We start from the raw sequence: 14,084 nt of genomic DNA on the forward strand, positions 1-14,084 counted from the left end.
AAGTTACTGGAGTGAATATTTTAATTCACCTATTTAATAAAGTAAGAATAGCTGTAGTAAATTCGATTCTCAAGGATCTTTTCTCTGTATTCTTAGGGAAGTCAATAAACAACACTTATTTGTGGTCACTTGTATGTCTTATCTCCCCTGCAGGGTGGTAGGGCACGAAGGTAGGGCCACGCCTCAGTGTCCATCTCTGCATCTTCTGTGAACCCTGGTGATGTAAAATGTCTTTCTTCAGTACGTTGATCTTTCAAGGAGAGGTATATTTAAGGAATTTGAGGTCTTAATTTTCTTTTATTGTTGTGACTATTTTCACTCCACTCAGGAAATATCAACAAAGGGTCAACTAACGGGCAAGGCCCTGAGGTAGGTAATGTGTTGACACAGTGGCGACTTCTACAAGGACTCCAGGCCTGAGGAGCAGATGCCTCTGGCAGGGGAGATAAGACAGGCAGCAGGTGGAGGGCTGGAAGGCAAGTATCAGGAGGCAGCAATGATAAAGTGCTATGGATATTCAGAGGAAGGGCGGATTAATTTTAGCGGGGAAAGTTGGCACTTGTGGGTGAGGGGGTGGCCTTTGTGGAGGAGGGGGTTCTTGAGCTGAGCTCTCAGTGATGTGTTCAAGAGCATGATAAGCTTGCAGGCGAGCCACGAACTAATTTACCCAAGATCGAAATTGATGGAGCATACGTTTGAACCAAAACAAAAGCCAAGCACCAGCTGAAGACCCTTGGCGACCTCCAAATCCACTTGCAGGACCATTTGGTACAGACACCAAATGGTTTGGTTGGCAAAATACATCCATGAGCATACCTGAAGACCACTGTCCACTATCTGACGACATCATTTTTCATTTACAAAATAGTAAAGTGTTTAACATACTAAGAGACCATAAAAAAAAACAAGAGAGAAAACATTGAAGTACCCACCTATTTATTATTAGATATACGCGCCCATTGACTTTGGCATGGCTACGAGGTGAGAGATGGAAGCACAAGGTGGCAAGAAGTGGCAATGGGGAGACAGGTAGGGGAGAGAAAGAGGAGACTGTTAGAAAGGAAAGAAGTAGACCATCTTGCAAGCTTTACATCATCAAGTGTGTCATCATCAACACTTCCATGCACGGAGACAGGTCAGGACAGCAAGATTCAGGAGCAACGTGAAATTAGATGTATTCAGGAGAAATGGTTGAAGGTAGCAGGTCGCTCTGTTCTTCTTGTCCCTCCCCATCTCACACAGTTTACTAAAATTCTGTAACTTTTCAATTTTCAGAGCACATTTATCAAATTAAACACAATCTAATAGAGTAATTCTTGCTCCTTTCCCTGGATTAAAAACAAATGAAATCCTACTGAGTAATCATATGTAGCATATTGTTTTCTATGTTTTCTAAGAACAACGCCATTTTGTTTCCATATATATTAGAATACTTTCTAAAACAAAGTATGGAGGAATTGTAGGGATGGATATTAAAGAAATACATAATGGATACCTAGTACATTATTATGAAGTACATATATCATAATAATTATGTTGCACTTAAGCTTTAATATTATATATTTTATCAATATATAAGTAGAATAATATACTGAGAACCCTGCTTAGAAATAAAAAGTTTTTTCTATTATTATGTATATCACAAAACTTCTTTGTAATACTAACTTGATAATTCTGTAAGACTAAACACAATAGATTCTGCTTCATACACACGTGACATTTGCCTAGATGACCTATATGGAAACAAAAACACAGCTCACACAAATAGTGACAGTCCTGAGATGGATCCTGACAGTCCATCTCAACACTGTAAATATTCCTTTTTCTCCATCAATTTGATCTTAAAGCAGTCATTTATTAGGGCTCCAGGGACAAAAAAATACTGTGAGGTGAAAACTATCAGTAAAGAAAATACCAGAATGAAAACAAGTTTCTTAAAAAGATGGGATACGTATCCTAGGTTCAAAGTTAAAATTAGGGGAACTTTTTATTAAACTCTTGTAGGAAATCCAAAAATATGGAACTTGAGTTTGAACCAAACTTCGAGCTCTTTAAGGTCCTAAACAACTCTGTTTTCTTGAGGAACTAAAAATGAAGTCCCATGTTCTTAACCTCCTTAGATAGCTGCCTCTCTCTCATCGCTGTTTGTGTTTTCTTGGAAGATTAACTGTTCAGAGCATGCTCAGGGCTAAGCCATGGACATGAGGATGGTAAGCTCAAATGGCTAGAGATCATTTAGGTCTCCCTTCCTCTCTTGCCATGACATGGAGGGTGAGGGCTGTGAATGGAGTAGCTGTGGTAACAGGGAGAAAACATCTTCACACGAGACTGGAGTCCTTCCCCAGAATCTTCATAATTAAATAATTCTCTATATGCTTCCAGGAAACTCTGAGGAACAAATTCAGTTTTCACATACCCTAGGTGATTGTTTTGGGCTGGTATAATCTTTGTTGAGCTGCACTGTTTTCTGGAAAACTGTGGCCCTGAAAATCTCTATCTTCCCAGAAAATTGTAACCTATATCACTATTTGGTTGTGTGACATTAGAATCAAAGACTTATGTTAATAATAAGAACAATGGTGGGACACCTGGGTAGTTCAGTTAGTTAAGCATCTGACTTCAGCTCACGTCTTGATCTCACGGTTCATACATTCGAGCCCCGCATTGGGCTCTGTGCTGACAGCTCAGAGCCTGGAACCTGCTTTGGGTTCTATATCTCCCTCCCTCTCTGCCCCTCCCCTGCTCATGCTGTGTGTATGTGTGTGTGTGTGTGTGTGTGTGTGTCAAAAATAGAATAAAATATTTTTTAAAAAGCTCCTACATCCTTGAGGAACTTTGAGGAGAAAATAAAGATTCATGGGAAGAAAGGCATTTCGAAAATTAAAGGTATCACTAGCATTCAACAGTCATGCTTTGCTGACTAAAAAACTTTTCTTGATTATTGAATATGACTTTTTGAACAGATGGTGAGAGTTTATAATTAAATAAAGCATGTGATTTTGCCAGAATAAAATATCAAATACTAATTTTAGCTCCAGGTGTAGCAAGCAATGTCAAAAAGGTCATCAAAAATACTTTTTCTAATTGTTGGTAACTCTCCCTTTCCTAGACCAGCACTATGTTTGCAAGCTTTTAATCTTAGAGTGACTTCCTCTGCTGACAAGTTTGCCTAAAAATATCTCTCCTAGGGGGCTCCCAAACTTGTAATAACTACCTTATTTTTCCTAATGTTTGATTATCACTGAAGGCAGCTACCCACTGACCCCATCCACGCATGCCCTCTTCCTGGCTGGGCACTGGGAGGAGATAGGTTTTGGCAGAGTTACTTATTGATGGTGGCAAGCAGGATAAGAAATAACAGCTGCTTGCTACCTCTGGATTCTACTGGTTGGGAGCCGTTTGCATACTGAAAGGCATCTGGAGCAGACTCAGAAAGAAAAGGAAATGCAAACTCAGATTCAACAAAATGCGATATGGAAAATAAATCTGCTGGCTATAAATAGATAAAGATTATAAAATGGTTTCATCACCAAATAAAAGAGTTTTGGAGTTATCTGCAACTCCAGCCCCTATGACAGCAGAAAATGGAACGCTTGTATTTCATAAGCCGTGTGTGATGAAATACTACTTCAACTTCTTTTGATGTACTCATTTTTTCCCCTTAAGAAAGAGTTCCAAAAAGGCCAAAAAGGCTAAATGGGATTGTCAGCTGGCGTCTACCCTCCTTTCATACAGCCCTTTGCCCCCTTGGTTGCTTAACAAGTGTTTTTCCAGGAACTGAATCGGAAGGCTAAATCTGAAACAAAAGAGGAAAATAAGTATGAACATTCATTAGAAGGAATGCTTGAAATTTCCCTACGAGGGACCAGATTGAGAGATTTGCGATAAATCCATTGAGGTTTCAGCACACACAGGCAGGGAGAGAGAGAAATCTCATCTGATGCTTGTAAACACTTTATGTTTGTCGATGAGAAGAAAACAGAGAGATGATCAAAGCAAATGCTGTCTTCACTCTATACCCTTACTTGTTATTCTAATTATGAGATTGGAGATTCTATCATTTTTAGCTGAGGTTCTTTATTTCCAAAGCGGAGGGAAAACCTTGCAGGTCACCTTTTCGTATGCTTTCGCTTCTTTCCTGGCTGTCAGCACAAGAAAAAGCCCATCCTCTGAATCAGCTATATTTCGTAAATGTTCTCAAAACACATCACCAACCCAGACACGAAATACCCACGCCACCCCTAAAGTGTTTGCGTCTGCGCTGTTCTGAATCTACTCACATGATGATCAAGATCGCTTCGCATTAAACAGTCATGAGTCACCACAAATAGTTACAGAAAGTGTCATCAAATACTCCACATTTTCCTCTTTTTTTTGTTTTCACTCACGGAAAGTTCAAGGCTCAAACTCTACATTAGTTCTTGGCCTCCTGCCGGGGCCCCACTAAGGTGGGGAACCATCCTGACCACAGCCAGCGGCTTGTGCTTCTTGCGCGTGCTCACCTGTAGATGGCGCTGTCTTCCTTACTGGGAATGGACTTCAGGTCGGTGAGCTCCAGGAACCTATCATGGAAGTAGTGGAGGTGTAAAATGCACACCAACAGAAAGGAGGTTGGGATGAAGATGCGAGTGAATAGTTCTGCTACAGTAAACTGTTTTAAGCCGAGATCTTCGAGCCTGTAAAACGAAACGAAACAAAAAGCAAGACCCTTTCTTAGGCAATGAGGGCACTTCTTGTTTGTTTGTTCATTATAAATTACATCAGTCTCCACTGCCTCCGTTACACCACTTTTTGCATTCCCCTCTCTCCCATGCATTCCGATTTGGTTTTTGTTTCCAGGATTCTAACTGACCCGCTCGTACAGCGGGCAGTAACAACCTCAGTATTGCCAATCCAGTGGCTGCTTCTCTTCGTTTACTTCAGCCTCTAATCCTTCTCGAAACAATCCTAACCTTGGTGCCACCACACCATCCTGGTTTTCCTCTTCTGTGGCTGTCTCCTCCTTCTTTATCGGACCTCCAGAGGTGAAATAGCCCCAGGCCTCGGGGCTGAGTCTCTTCTCTAGCTTATGTTTCCCTAGGTAATCTACAAGTCCTGACGATTTATACACCATCTTAATGCCAATGACTCAAATGCGCATTTAGAGTTCGGGCTTCTCCTGTGGGCTCTTTTGCCCAAATGTCTACCAGAGGTTTTTTCTTCTCCCACTCATATTTCTCCCATTTCATATTTAGTGTTTTCCAAATGGTATTCTTGATTTCCCAGTTTTGCTTAGTTAGCCACACTGCTTTCCACCCCTGGCCCCACACTCAAGTCTTCCCAGGTGTAACTGTCTACCTTGTGTCAGATTCTGAAATCGGGAAGTCTTGTTTCTTTCTTTGCCTTCCCATCTCATTCATTCACGTTTCCTTCAACCTAAACACCCCTTGATGTGCCCACTCCTCTCATCCATCTCTGTGCTACTTCTTCACGATGAAACCACCACCATTTCTCACAAGACCACTGCTGTTACCGGCTCACCCGCCTGTGGTTTCTACGCTTGCCTTCTGACAGCATTATGTTCCAGCCAGTCAAGAGTTATTTAAAGACTCGTAAAAGTTTCCCCAAGGATAAAATGCCAACACTGCTCTCTACAGACCGTGCACATCTGGGTGCCTGGCTGTATTCTTCCCTCTGCTCCTTCTAGTCTCGTCCCTGCTCCCGGCAGGTGAGCCTTCCTCTGGTTCCACATTTGTGCCAAACTCAGTCTCGCCTCAAGATCTTCACATTTGCTGCTGTCTTTGCCTGGGGTGCTTTTCCGCATCTCAGCTCCCAACTCATACACTTTTCTTAAGACAAGCCCTTTAAGTGGAATTTAAATATCACCTCCTCAGAGAAGCCTGCTCTGACCACTCCATTTCTAGTTCATATCCCCCACTGTTTACTACTCCAGTCTGTTTTCCTTCACACACTTGCCAGTTAGCAATTAATTTATTTGCACATTAAGTAGGGCTTTTTTTGTCTCCTCTGCTCTAATATAAACTCTGCAGTGCTTAGCCTCCATCTGTCTTGCTTCCCGTGTGTGTCCCCAGGTAGACTCAGTGTCTGGTGCACGAGAGGCATTTGATAAATATTTGCTGACTAAATGTTAAAGATGCGTTAGCCTAGCTACATGGCCATCCTCTCTGTTGGGGCCCAGCAGGCAATAATAACCCTCACACAATATTTTGCCCCTTGGGCCGCACATGTGGCTTCTGCTCATCCTATGATTTACTTTATTTTCTGGCTCTTTGTCTACTGTAGGGAGTGAACATAATCCTCTCCCAAAAGATTTGCTTAAGGATAAGCATCCCACCCTTGAATAATTAATGAAGGGCGTTAAGGAATGTATATCTCCTCATAGAATTCTTCAGACTTATCATATGTTTAAAACCAGACTATTATTAGGGGATTCTTTTTGCAATGACTTAAACCTGTTACTTACTGATAAGAATGATGTCATCACCCAGGGTATATAAGACCCTGGCTATCTCAATAAACGTGTCCTTTCTACCAACCGCCATCCACGCTGTCTGTCTTGTCTGTCTTGTTCGTCTTGTCCGTCTTCTTTCTTAGAGATATTTTCACCGACACTAACCCCCTACTCGGGACCTTTCGACTGTGGTGCGTGGCCTGGTCCCCCGCACCTCTCCTTTTAAGCTTTTTGCTTTGCCACCTCAGTATATTCATTCAGCCCTCTGCCCATTACTCCATTAGCACTTGCAGAAATTTCTTCTTTTTATTCATTTAACTTGAGAGAGAGAGTGCAAGCAGGGGATGGGCAGAGAGAATCCCAAGAAGGCTCCATACTGTCAGCACAGAGCCCAACCAGGGCTCAGACTCACAAACCATGAGCTCATGACCTGAGCTGAAACCAAGAGTCGGACACGTAACTGCCTGAGCCACCCAGGCACCCTCGAAATTTCTTTTTCCACGGCATCAAGTACTCCTTAGAATCTTAGCACCTGCTACTTAAATGAGGAGAAGCTGCTGCTTTATATTATGAGCCTTTGAACCAACTGCAGAACTGAACTTCACTTTTGAAAGCAGAGGCATGACTGGTTAAGTACTAAGCAAGTGTTTCACATGAAACAGCCATTAAAAAACATTATGTCATTAAAATGGGGCTGAAAAGTCACTTTTCAGTCAACATTCTTGAGTATGTTTTGTGTGTGTCAAGCTCAGGGCTCGGCAGAGAGACTACGTTCTCCAGGAACTTGCAGACCCTGACGACGCCATATTGTATTAAAACCTTCCATAAAACTGTTTGAACCACATGCATGCAAGTCTTCGTCCTGTCTGTAGTTTCTACAGCTCATTGTACACCAAATTGCTTACTTTTCTTTTTTCAGTCCTGTCATATTTTGCCACAGGCCTGGGAAGTTTTCAAACTGATATGTGTATATAAAGATAAGCACCAGCATAGTGTAAATGACCACAGACATCCAAAAGTACTTTAGGATTCGCCTCCACCATTCATAGTGCACCTGTAAATGAGATGTTGAAAAACAAAGGAGAAAAAAGAATTCATTATTAAAACAACTTGCAAAAGCATCTCATTTATTCCAGTACAACAGATGGCGATATTTACAAATACTAAAAAAATCAAATCGAATTCATTTTTTGTTTCTGAGGCACTATTCCTCATAGAGTTGGTTGGATCTGGTTTGGAATCTCAGGACTACTAGAGTTGCTAACTATGTCCTTGAGTGAGTCATGAGACCACACTGAGCTTCAGTTTCTTCTTCCATAAGTGCCTATTTGGAGAGCTGTTAAGAGGCAAAATCAGAATATTTAAAGGCTCTTGGCATGATACCTAGTATATAGGAGATATTCAAGCATCAGTATGGAAGATGTTGCCAGCATGGTAGTTATCACTGAGAGAAAGCGGTGCCGGTTTTGAAATTCCAGGTGGTATCATATGAGTAAATCTGCGAAGCCAGGACAGAGAGGTTTACCACCTCTTTGCCATAAGCCTGTGGATTTTCATCAGAGAATATCTACCCTGATTTTTTTTTAAATTGGCTTTATGCCCACTGTGGAACCCAAACTGGGGCTTGAACTCACCACTCTGAGATCAAGATCTGAGCTGAGATCAAGAGTCAGTTACTCAACGAACTGAGCGCCCCCCCTACCCTGAACTTCAAAGGTATTTCAAAATTTTATGAATTTCATTTGAGCTATTTTAATCTCTATAGGTGGATTCTTCTTTTTTATTGACGTTACTTTATTTGTTTGCGTGGTTGCCTGCAAGATTGATGTACTGTTGTATGTGGTTTTTTTTCTTTTAGAGAGAGAGAGTGTGTGAGTGGGGGAGAGAGTCAGAGGAAGAGAGAAAGAATCTTAAACAGCTTCCATGCTTAGTGCATAGCCTGATGTGGGGCTTGATCTCATGACCTTGGGATCATGACCTGCACTGAAATCAAGAGTCAGGTGCTCAACTGACTCAGCTACCCAGATGCTCCTGTTGCACCTGTTTTTATCACAGAGTTAAAATTTTTCTAGAAGTTAAGACTGAATTTGTGGAGAGGCTAATTATTTTAGTAGAATCATTTATACATTCTAAATAATAGAATATTAACAGTTGATGCAGTATGCATATATACGTATGCACACACAGTTTTCTGATTCGAATGTCTGAAGTACAAGTGAACTGAGAATCAGTATTTTAGATTATCCAACCACTGTTCTTAAACTATCATTCAGAAATTAATTTAATTACATGGTTTTTTTAATCAAGAAGTTTTGAAAAACTCATGAACTTTTTTTTTACTTTTTAAGAACCCCAAGTTTTAAAATAATGAACAAGCTGAAGATAGTCATTTCCTATTTCCCATTATTATTACTTCTTAATATGTAATGTTTGAATCATATTGATCACTTTATATAATATGTTCACGGGATTATATTTAGAATCTTGTCAAAGGAAGCTCACATAATTTCTGGGGCTGCTACAAGGATCGAAGAAATAGAAGACAATCACCTGCCTACCTGATACAAGGCCACGCAGAACAGAAACAGCACCATGTAGATGATTTTGTACATCACAATTTTACCCTCGAAGCTGACAAAGAAGAACATTCCTCCACAGACGTAGATCCAGTACTTGATGAACATGGCCACCACCAAATTGCCCAGCACTTTCATAATGTCCTGGTCGTCATCTTCCTCCACTTCCTCTTCCTCTTCCTTCCTTGTCTCTTGCTTCTCTTCCTTTGCTTCCTCTTCCTCCTTCTCCTCAGCCTCTCCTTCCATTTGTATATCTTGCTCGTCATCTTTAAAATAGAAGATTTTGCATTTAGCTGGCTCCCTGCCCAGGGCCACACTCCGACTGGGTGTCATATGTGGGACTTGGGAGCACATAGTGTTATTTGTTACTCTATGATTTGAATGATTTCAGACTGTTCTAGTATACAAGGCAGCACTTATGACTAATCATAATCAATGTTCATAACCTTTGGGAAATATAACTTAAAAGAAATAAACCTGGTAATATTTTATGCTAATCTGTTTGTAACACCTAATTTCATGTACAACATCCAATGACAGATTTAAGAACCTAATTTCATGTCCAACATCCAATTACAGATTTAAGGGTAGAATCTAGGGGTGCCTGGGTGGTTCAGTCATTGAGCATCAGACTTTGGCTCAGGTTATGATCTTACAATTTGTGGGTCTGAGCCCGGGGCTGGGCTTTGTGCTGACAATGTGGAGACTGCTTCAAATTCTCTGACCCCCTATCTCTCTTCCCCTCCACCACTTGTGCTCTCACTCTCTCTCAAAAATAATAAAAAAAATTTAAAAAAAGAACTGCAAGAACTAGAAAAGTAACTCCAGGAATTCCCCCTCCCCAACTCTGTTCCACGGTTTCACTTTACACCATTTCAGTTGCCCGAGGTCAACCACAGCCCATAAGCAGATGACGGTCCTCCTGATGTATCATCAGCAGGTCAGTAATGCCAATAATACCATGTCACATGCCTACGTCATTCACCTCTACCTCATCACAGAAGCTTTTTATCATCTCACAACATCACAAGGAGGGTGGGAACAGCATAATAAGATATTTTGAGAGAGAGACCACATTCACGTAACCCTTTATTATTATAATTGCTCTATCTTATTAGTCATTCATGTCTTACTGTGCTGAATTTATAAATTAAATTTTATCATAGGTACATATGTGTAGGAAATGGCACATTTAGGGTTCAGTACTATCCACAGTGTCAGGCATCCACTGGGGTCTTGGAACACGTTCCCTATGAATAAGGGGTCCCCTGTACCTAACAATAACACAGATCCAAACTAGTGTATCAATTTCTAATTCTAATTGTTTCATAGCTCTAAAAGTCTGACCTTGGATAACCATTTAACATCTCTGATCTGTTTCCTCTTCCCTGAAGTGGGAATCAGTTTTGTGAGGATCAAATGAGAGCACATTTTCTAAAGCTCCCTGTGGGCTCCCACATGCACACTAACTCTAACGTGTTGCAATATTGTTGTCTACTGCTTCAAGTAAATGTTCGGCTTTTATCTGATTTAAAGCACAGAGACTTTCTGATGTGTTTTGGGTGCTCTTTCTCTGTAATTCTGCTGAGCACAAAAATCTCCTCACACTAAGTTACCTTTTTCTTCATTTTCCTGACTTCCGATTTTGACCTCAGATAAAAGAGCTTCCTTTTCTCGAAGAGCTTTTTGCTCTGTGAGGTGCTGCCTCAGCAGTAGCCAAAAAGTAATGGTAAAAAGTATCTGAAAGTAGAGAATGAGCAAAACGAGAATTAAGCCACCATTCAAAGTGTACATACATTTCAACACATACCACAGTTTCTCCACTTTTCAGTGGACACAATAAATAAGCCTGCCTCTCTAAGACAGAGTCGGGCGCCTACTTGATTTCACCTGAAAGTCACTGGCTTTTAAATCCCCTTCACTGGAGACACGAGCAAGCGTGTCGAGGGCCAGGAGTACACTCGGCAGTGTGTACGGCCCAGGGAAGATGTCCGGACTGTCCAAACCACTTCCATCCGGGCCAGAAATCAGCCTTGGCAATTGCTGTCCCTGGAAGTACTAGTCTTCAATTTCCTGTCCAGACGGTGACATAAGCACAATTGTTAAGAGGAAGACATGTTTCTTCCACAATACTCCTTGACTCTGCAGTGTTCCTTGTGATGAAGAATGCCACAGATGGAAAAAGTACACTGCATACTGGAGAACAGAGCTCTTTAACATTCCGTTCATGTCCCAGATGGAAGAGCTGTTTAAAGTGCCCGTGCTTGTATATTGTATGTGATGAAGGGCTAGGAAAAAAAATAGCTGATGCTTTTGGGAAGCTCCGTTCTTCAGAGAACAGGGGACCTGGCCATAATAGTTTCTTTTTTTTTTTTAAATTTATAAACTAGCTTTATTGAAATACAATTTAAATGCTATATAATTCACCCCTTTAGAATGTGCAACTCAGTGGGTTTTAGTAAATTCACGGAGTTGTACAACTATCACCATGATCCGTCGTAGGATAGTTCATCACCCCAAAGGAAGCCCCACGGCAGTCACCCCGCTCCTCCCCACCTCAGCCCTAGCCGGCCACCAATTTACTTTCTGTCTCCACAGACTTCTTAATCTGGGCATCTTATATAAATGGAATTAATAATAAGCATTCTTTTGTAAGTGCCTTCTTTAATTTGGCATGATGTTTTCAAGGCATACGCATGTTGTAGCATGTATTGGTACCTCATTTCTCTTTATTACTAAATAATACTCCACTGTGTGGATACACAACATTTTATTTCTCAGCTGACAGGCAATTAGGTTGTTGTATGCTTTGGGGCTATTAGGAATAACACTTCTATAAGCATTCAGGTGCAGGTTTTTGTGTGGACGTAGGGTATAAAACCTAGGAGTGGAATTGCTAGGTCTTATGGTAAGTCTATGTTTAACCCACTCGGGAACTGAGAGACCGTTTTCCAAAGTGTCTGTAGCATTTCACATGCTCCCCCTCCCCCAGAGGTGTATTTATTATTATTATTTATTATTGTCTGCTTTTTTTTGATTAAGCCATACCCGTGAGTGTGATGTGGTATCTCATTGCGGATTATAGTAGGATTTTAATAAATATTTGCCAAAGAAATGAAAACATAAACAGGCAAATGAATGGGTCCTTTGTATTTTGATTAACTGCTCACTTAACTATCCATAAATATCCACTTTTCATTTGCCTTCAGTGTAAACCAATCCCAGTAAGTCCTAGATAAACATGTTTAGGGCCTGAGAAAGTTCAAGAACCAGTCAAGAACTATAGTCAAGAACACTTCTGAAAACCTGGCATTAATGGAAGTCACAAGCCATTGAACTATAGCTACAATTTGGAAAAGAAATCTGTTTCTCAAATGCATATGTGTGAGAGCCTAGGGATAGCTGAAGGCAGATAGGGCATTTTTCCTAGAAAAGGTGAGTTATAAGCCCGGCTTGGAAGCCACCGTTGATGAATGGGGAAGACATTCTAGCAGCTGTTGGATGCTACAAAGCAGCTGAGGCTGACTCACCAGAGTGGTCAGACCTCTGAGGATCCAGGCCAGGTTCCTTCTTTCTCTCAGTTTTCATCACAGTGATCCATTCAGTACTCTTCAAACACTGTGTTTAATAATGTGGTCTGACAAATGTCACCGTGATAGAGATTTTATGATCTTGGGTTGTGTTTTTATCTATGACAAAGACTTGCTTTTCTTTTCTTTTTTTTTTTTAGCTCCTAGGCGCACTGAAATATAAATGCAGATCCTGCTTTCCCCAGAAAGATGGTCAAGGCTCATGGAGTAATTTACACGGGACTGCTTTCATGGTCTTACCGCAAAGTTATCAACACAAACGGAATGTGTGTAGTGTTTGCCACTCTGTTCACAAAACAGAAAGTTTAGGACAATTTACAATCTTCTGAAGTGAAAACTATTAACATGAAGCATGAAAAGAATGAGTAGTGACAGATCATGAGCTTTCTTACTACAAATGAAGGCACGTCATATAATCTACAAAAGGAAGAAAGAAAACATCCTATTTAAGTTTTGCTAATGGTGTTTTTAAGGCATAATTGAAAAAAAAATTTTTTTAAATAATCAGTGATTATCTGTAACAGCAATGTGTTAAGCTTTGCAAACTGAGATCAAAGAAAGTCCTCTAACCCTTTGATACATTTTACACTGATTTTCCTATTTCCCCCTCTAATTTCTACCACACTGTAACTGACATTAAAATATAACAGACTTTATTTTTCCTTTCTGTGGAAAGCACTGTTATTTTAAATAGAATCTAAAAGCGTGGTGTAGTGTTTATCCATGTGTAAGATGTGGAGACCTCTAAGCAATAGGAGTTAGTTTTTAGAGCTTTTAACGTATTCATTTTTGTAAAGCACTGGATATTTGGAACCTATGTTTTAGTCTGTGCCAGGATATGCTTATGATGGTTACTGTGGATTTGTTTCAATGTTTTTGTTTTCTTATTTTCCTATTCACTTACCTTTGAGGCAAGTTCTTCTGGCTTTTTCTTTTCCAAAAATCCCGGGACCTTTTTAATTTCAGGAAGTTCAAAACTCCATATATACTGTAATATCAGCAACAGATTTCCATAGACGACCATGAAAGGAGAGCTTATCATGGCATATTTTCTTCTATTGCGAATCATCCAAAGGGTACATGACCAAATCAACAACACAAAAGTCAACCAGCTGTGATAGGTGATGCTCCAAGCCTCGCGGGAGAAAGAAAAAGGAAACACAACGATGGTCACTACAGTGTGTAGTCCCCCACTCTGGTAAGTTAAAAGTCATTTAAAAGGAAAAAGTCAGTAATATTCAAACTAAGGAGAAGAGAGAGTGGTGAAATCATGGAAAGATATCGCAACCTGCATCACAGGGAGGGAGCTGAAGAGAAAGAATGATCTTGCTGAGAAGAACATTATTTTTTAACTTCCTGCAGGGAACACAGCCAAGGGCAAGTGGGTTCTTGCTGGGTTCCTGCTTCCAAATCTTTTTCACTTTAGGTACAAAGATACAAAGGTACACCCTACTTTGCAGTATTAAA

At 40.5% G+C, this 14,084-nt stretch overlaps 1 protein-coding gene across 1 annotated transcript in view; it reads right to left on the reverse strand.

Moving 5' to 3' along the window:
• The window catches only part of PIEZO2 (piezo type mechanosensitive ion channel component 2), a 444,879-nt gene that overhangs the window by 101,161 nt on the left and 329,634 nt on the right, over positions 1-14,084 (reverse strand). Inside the window, exons 16-20 of the mRNA XM_029922540.1 lie at positions 13,522-13,752; positions 10,644-10,767; positions 9,010-9,293; positions 7,357-7,505; positions 4,503-4,676 (exon numbers count right to left, since the gene is read on the reverse strand). Coding sequence (XP_029778400.1) covers positions 4,503-4,676; positions 7,357-7,505; positions 9,010-9,293; positions 10,644-10,767; positions 13,522-13,752 — 962 coding nt within the window. The remainder of the gene's footprint in view (positions 1-4,502; positions 4,677-7,356; positions 7,506-9,009; positions 9,294-10,643; positions 10,768-13,521; positions 13,753-14,084) is intronic.

This window comes from Suricata suricatta, chromosome 14, assembly GCF_006229205.1.
Source record: "Suricata suricatta isolate VVHF042 chromosome 14, meerkat_22Aug2017_6uvM2_HiC, whole genome shotgun sequence".
NCBI classification, from domain to species: domain Eukaryota; kingdom Metazoa; phylum Chordata; class Mammalia; order Carnivora; family Herpestidae; genus Suricata; species Suricata suricatta.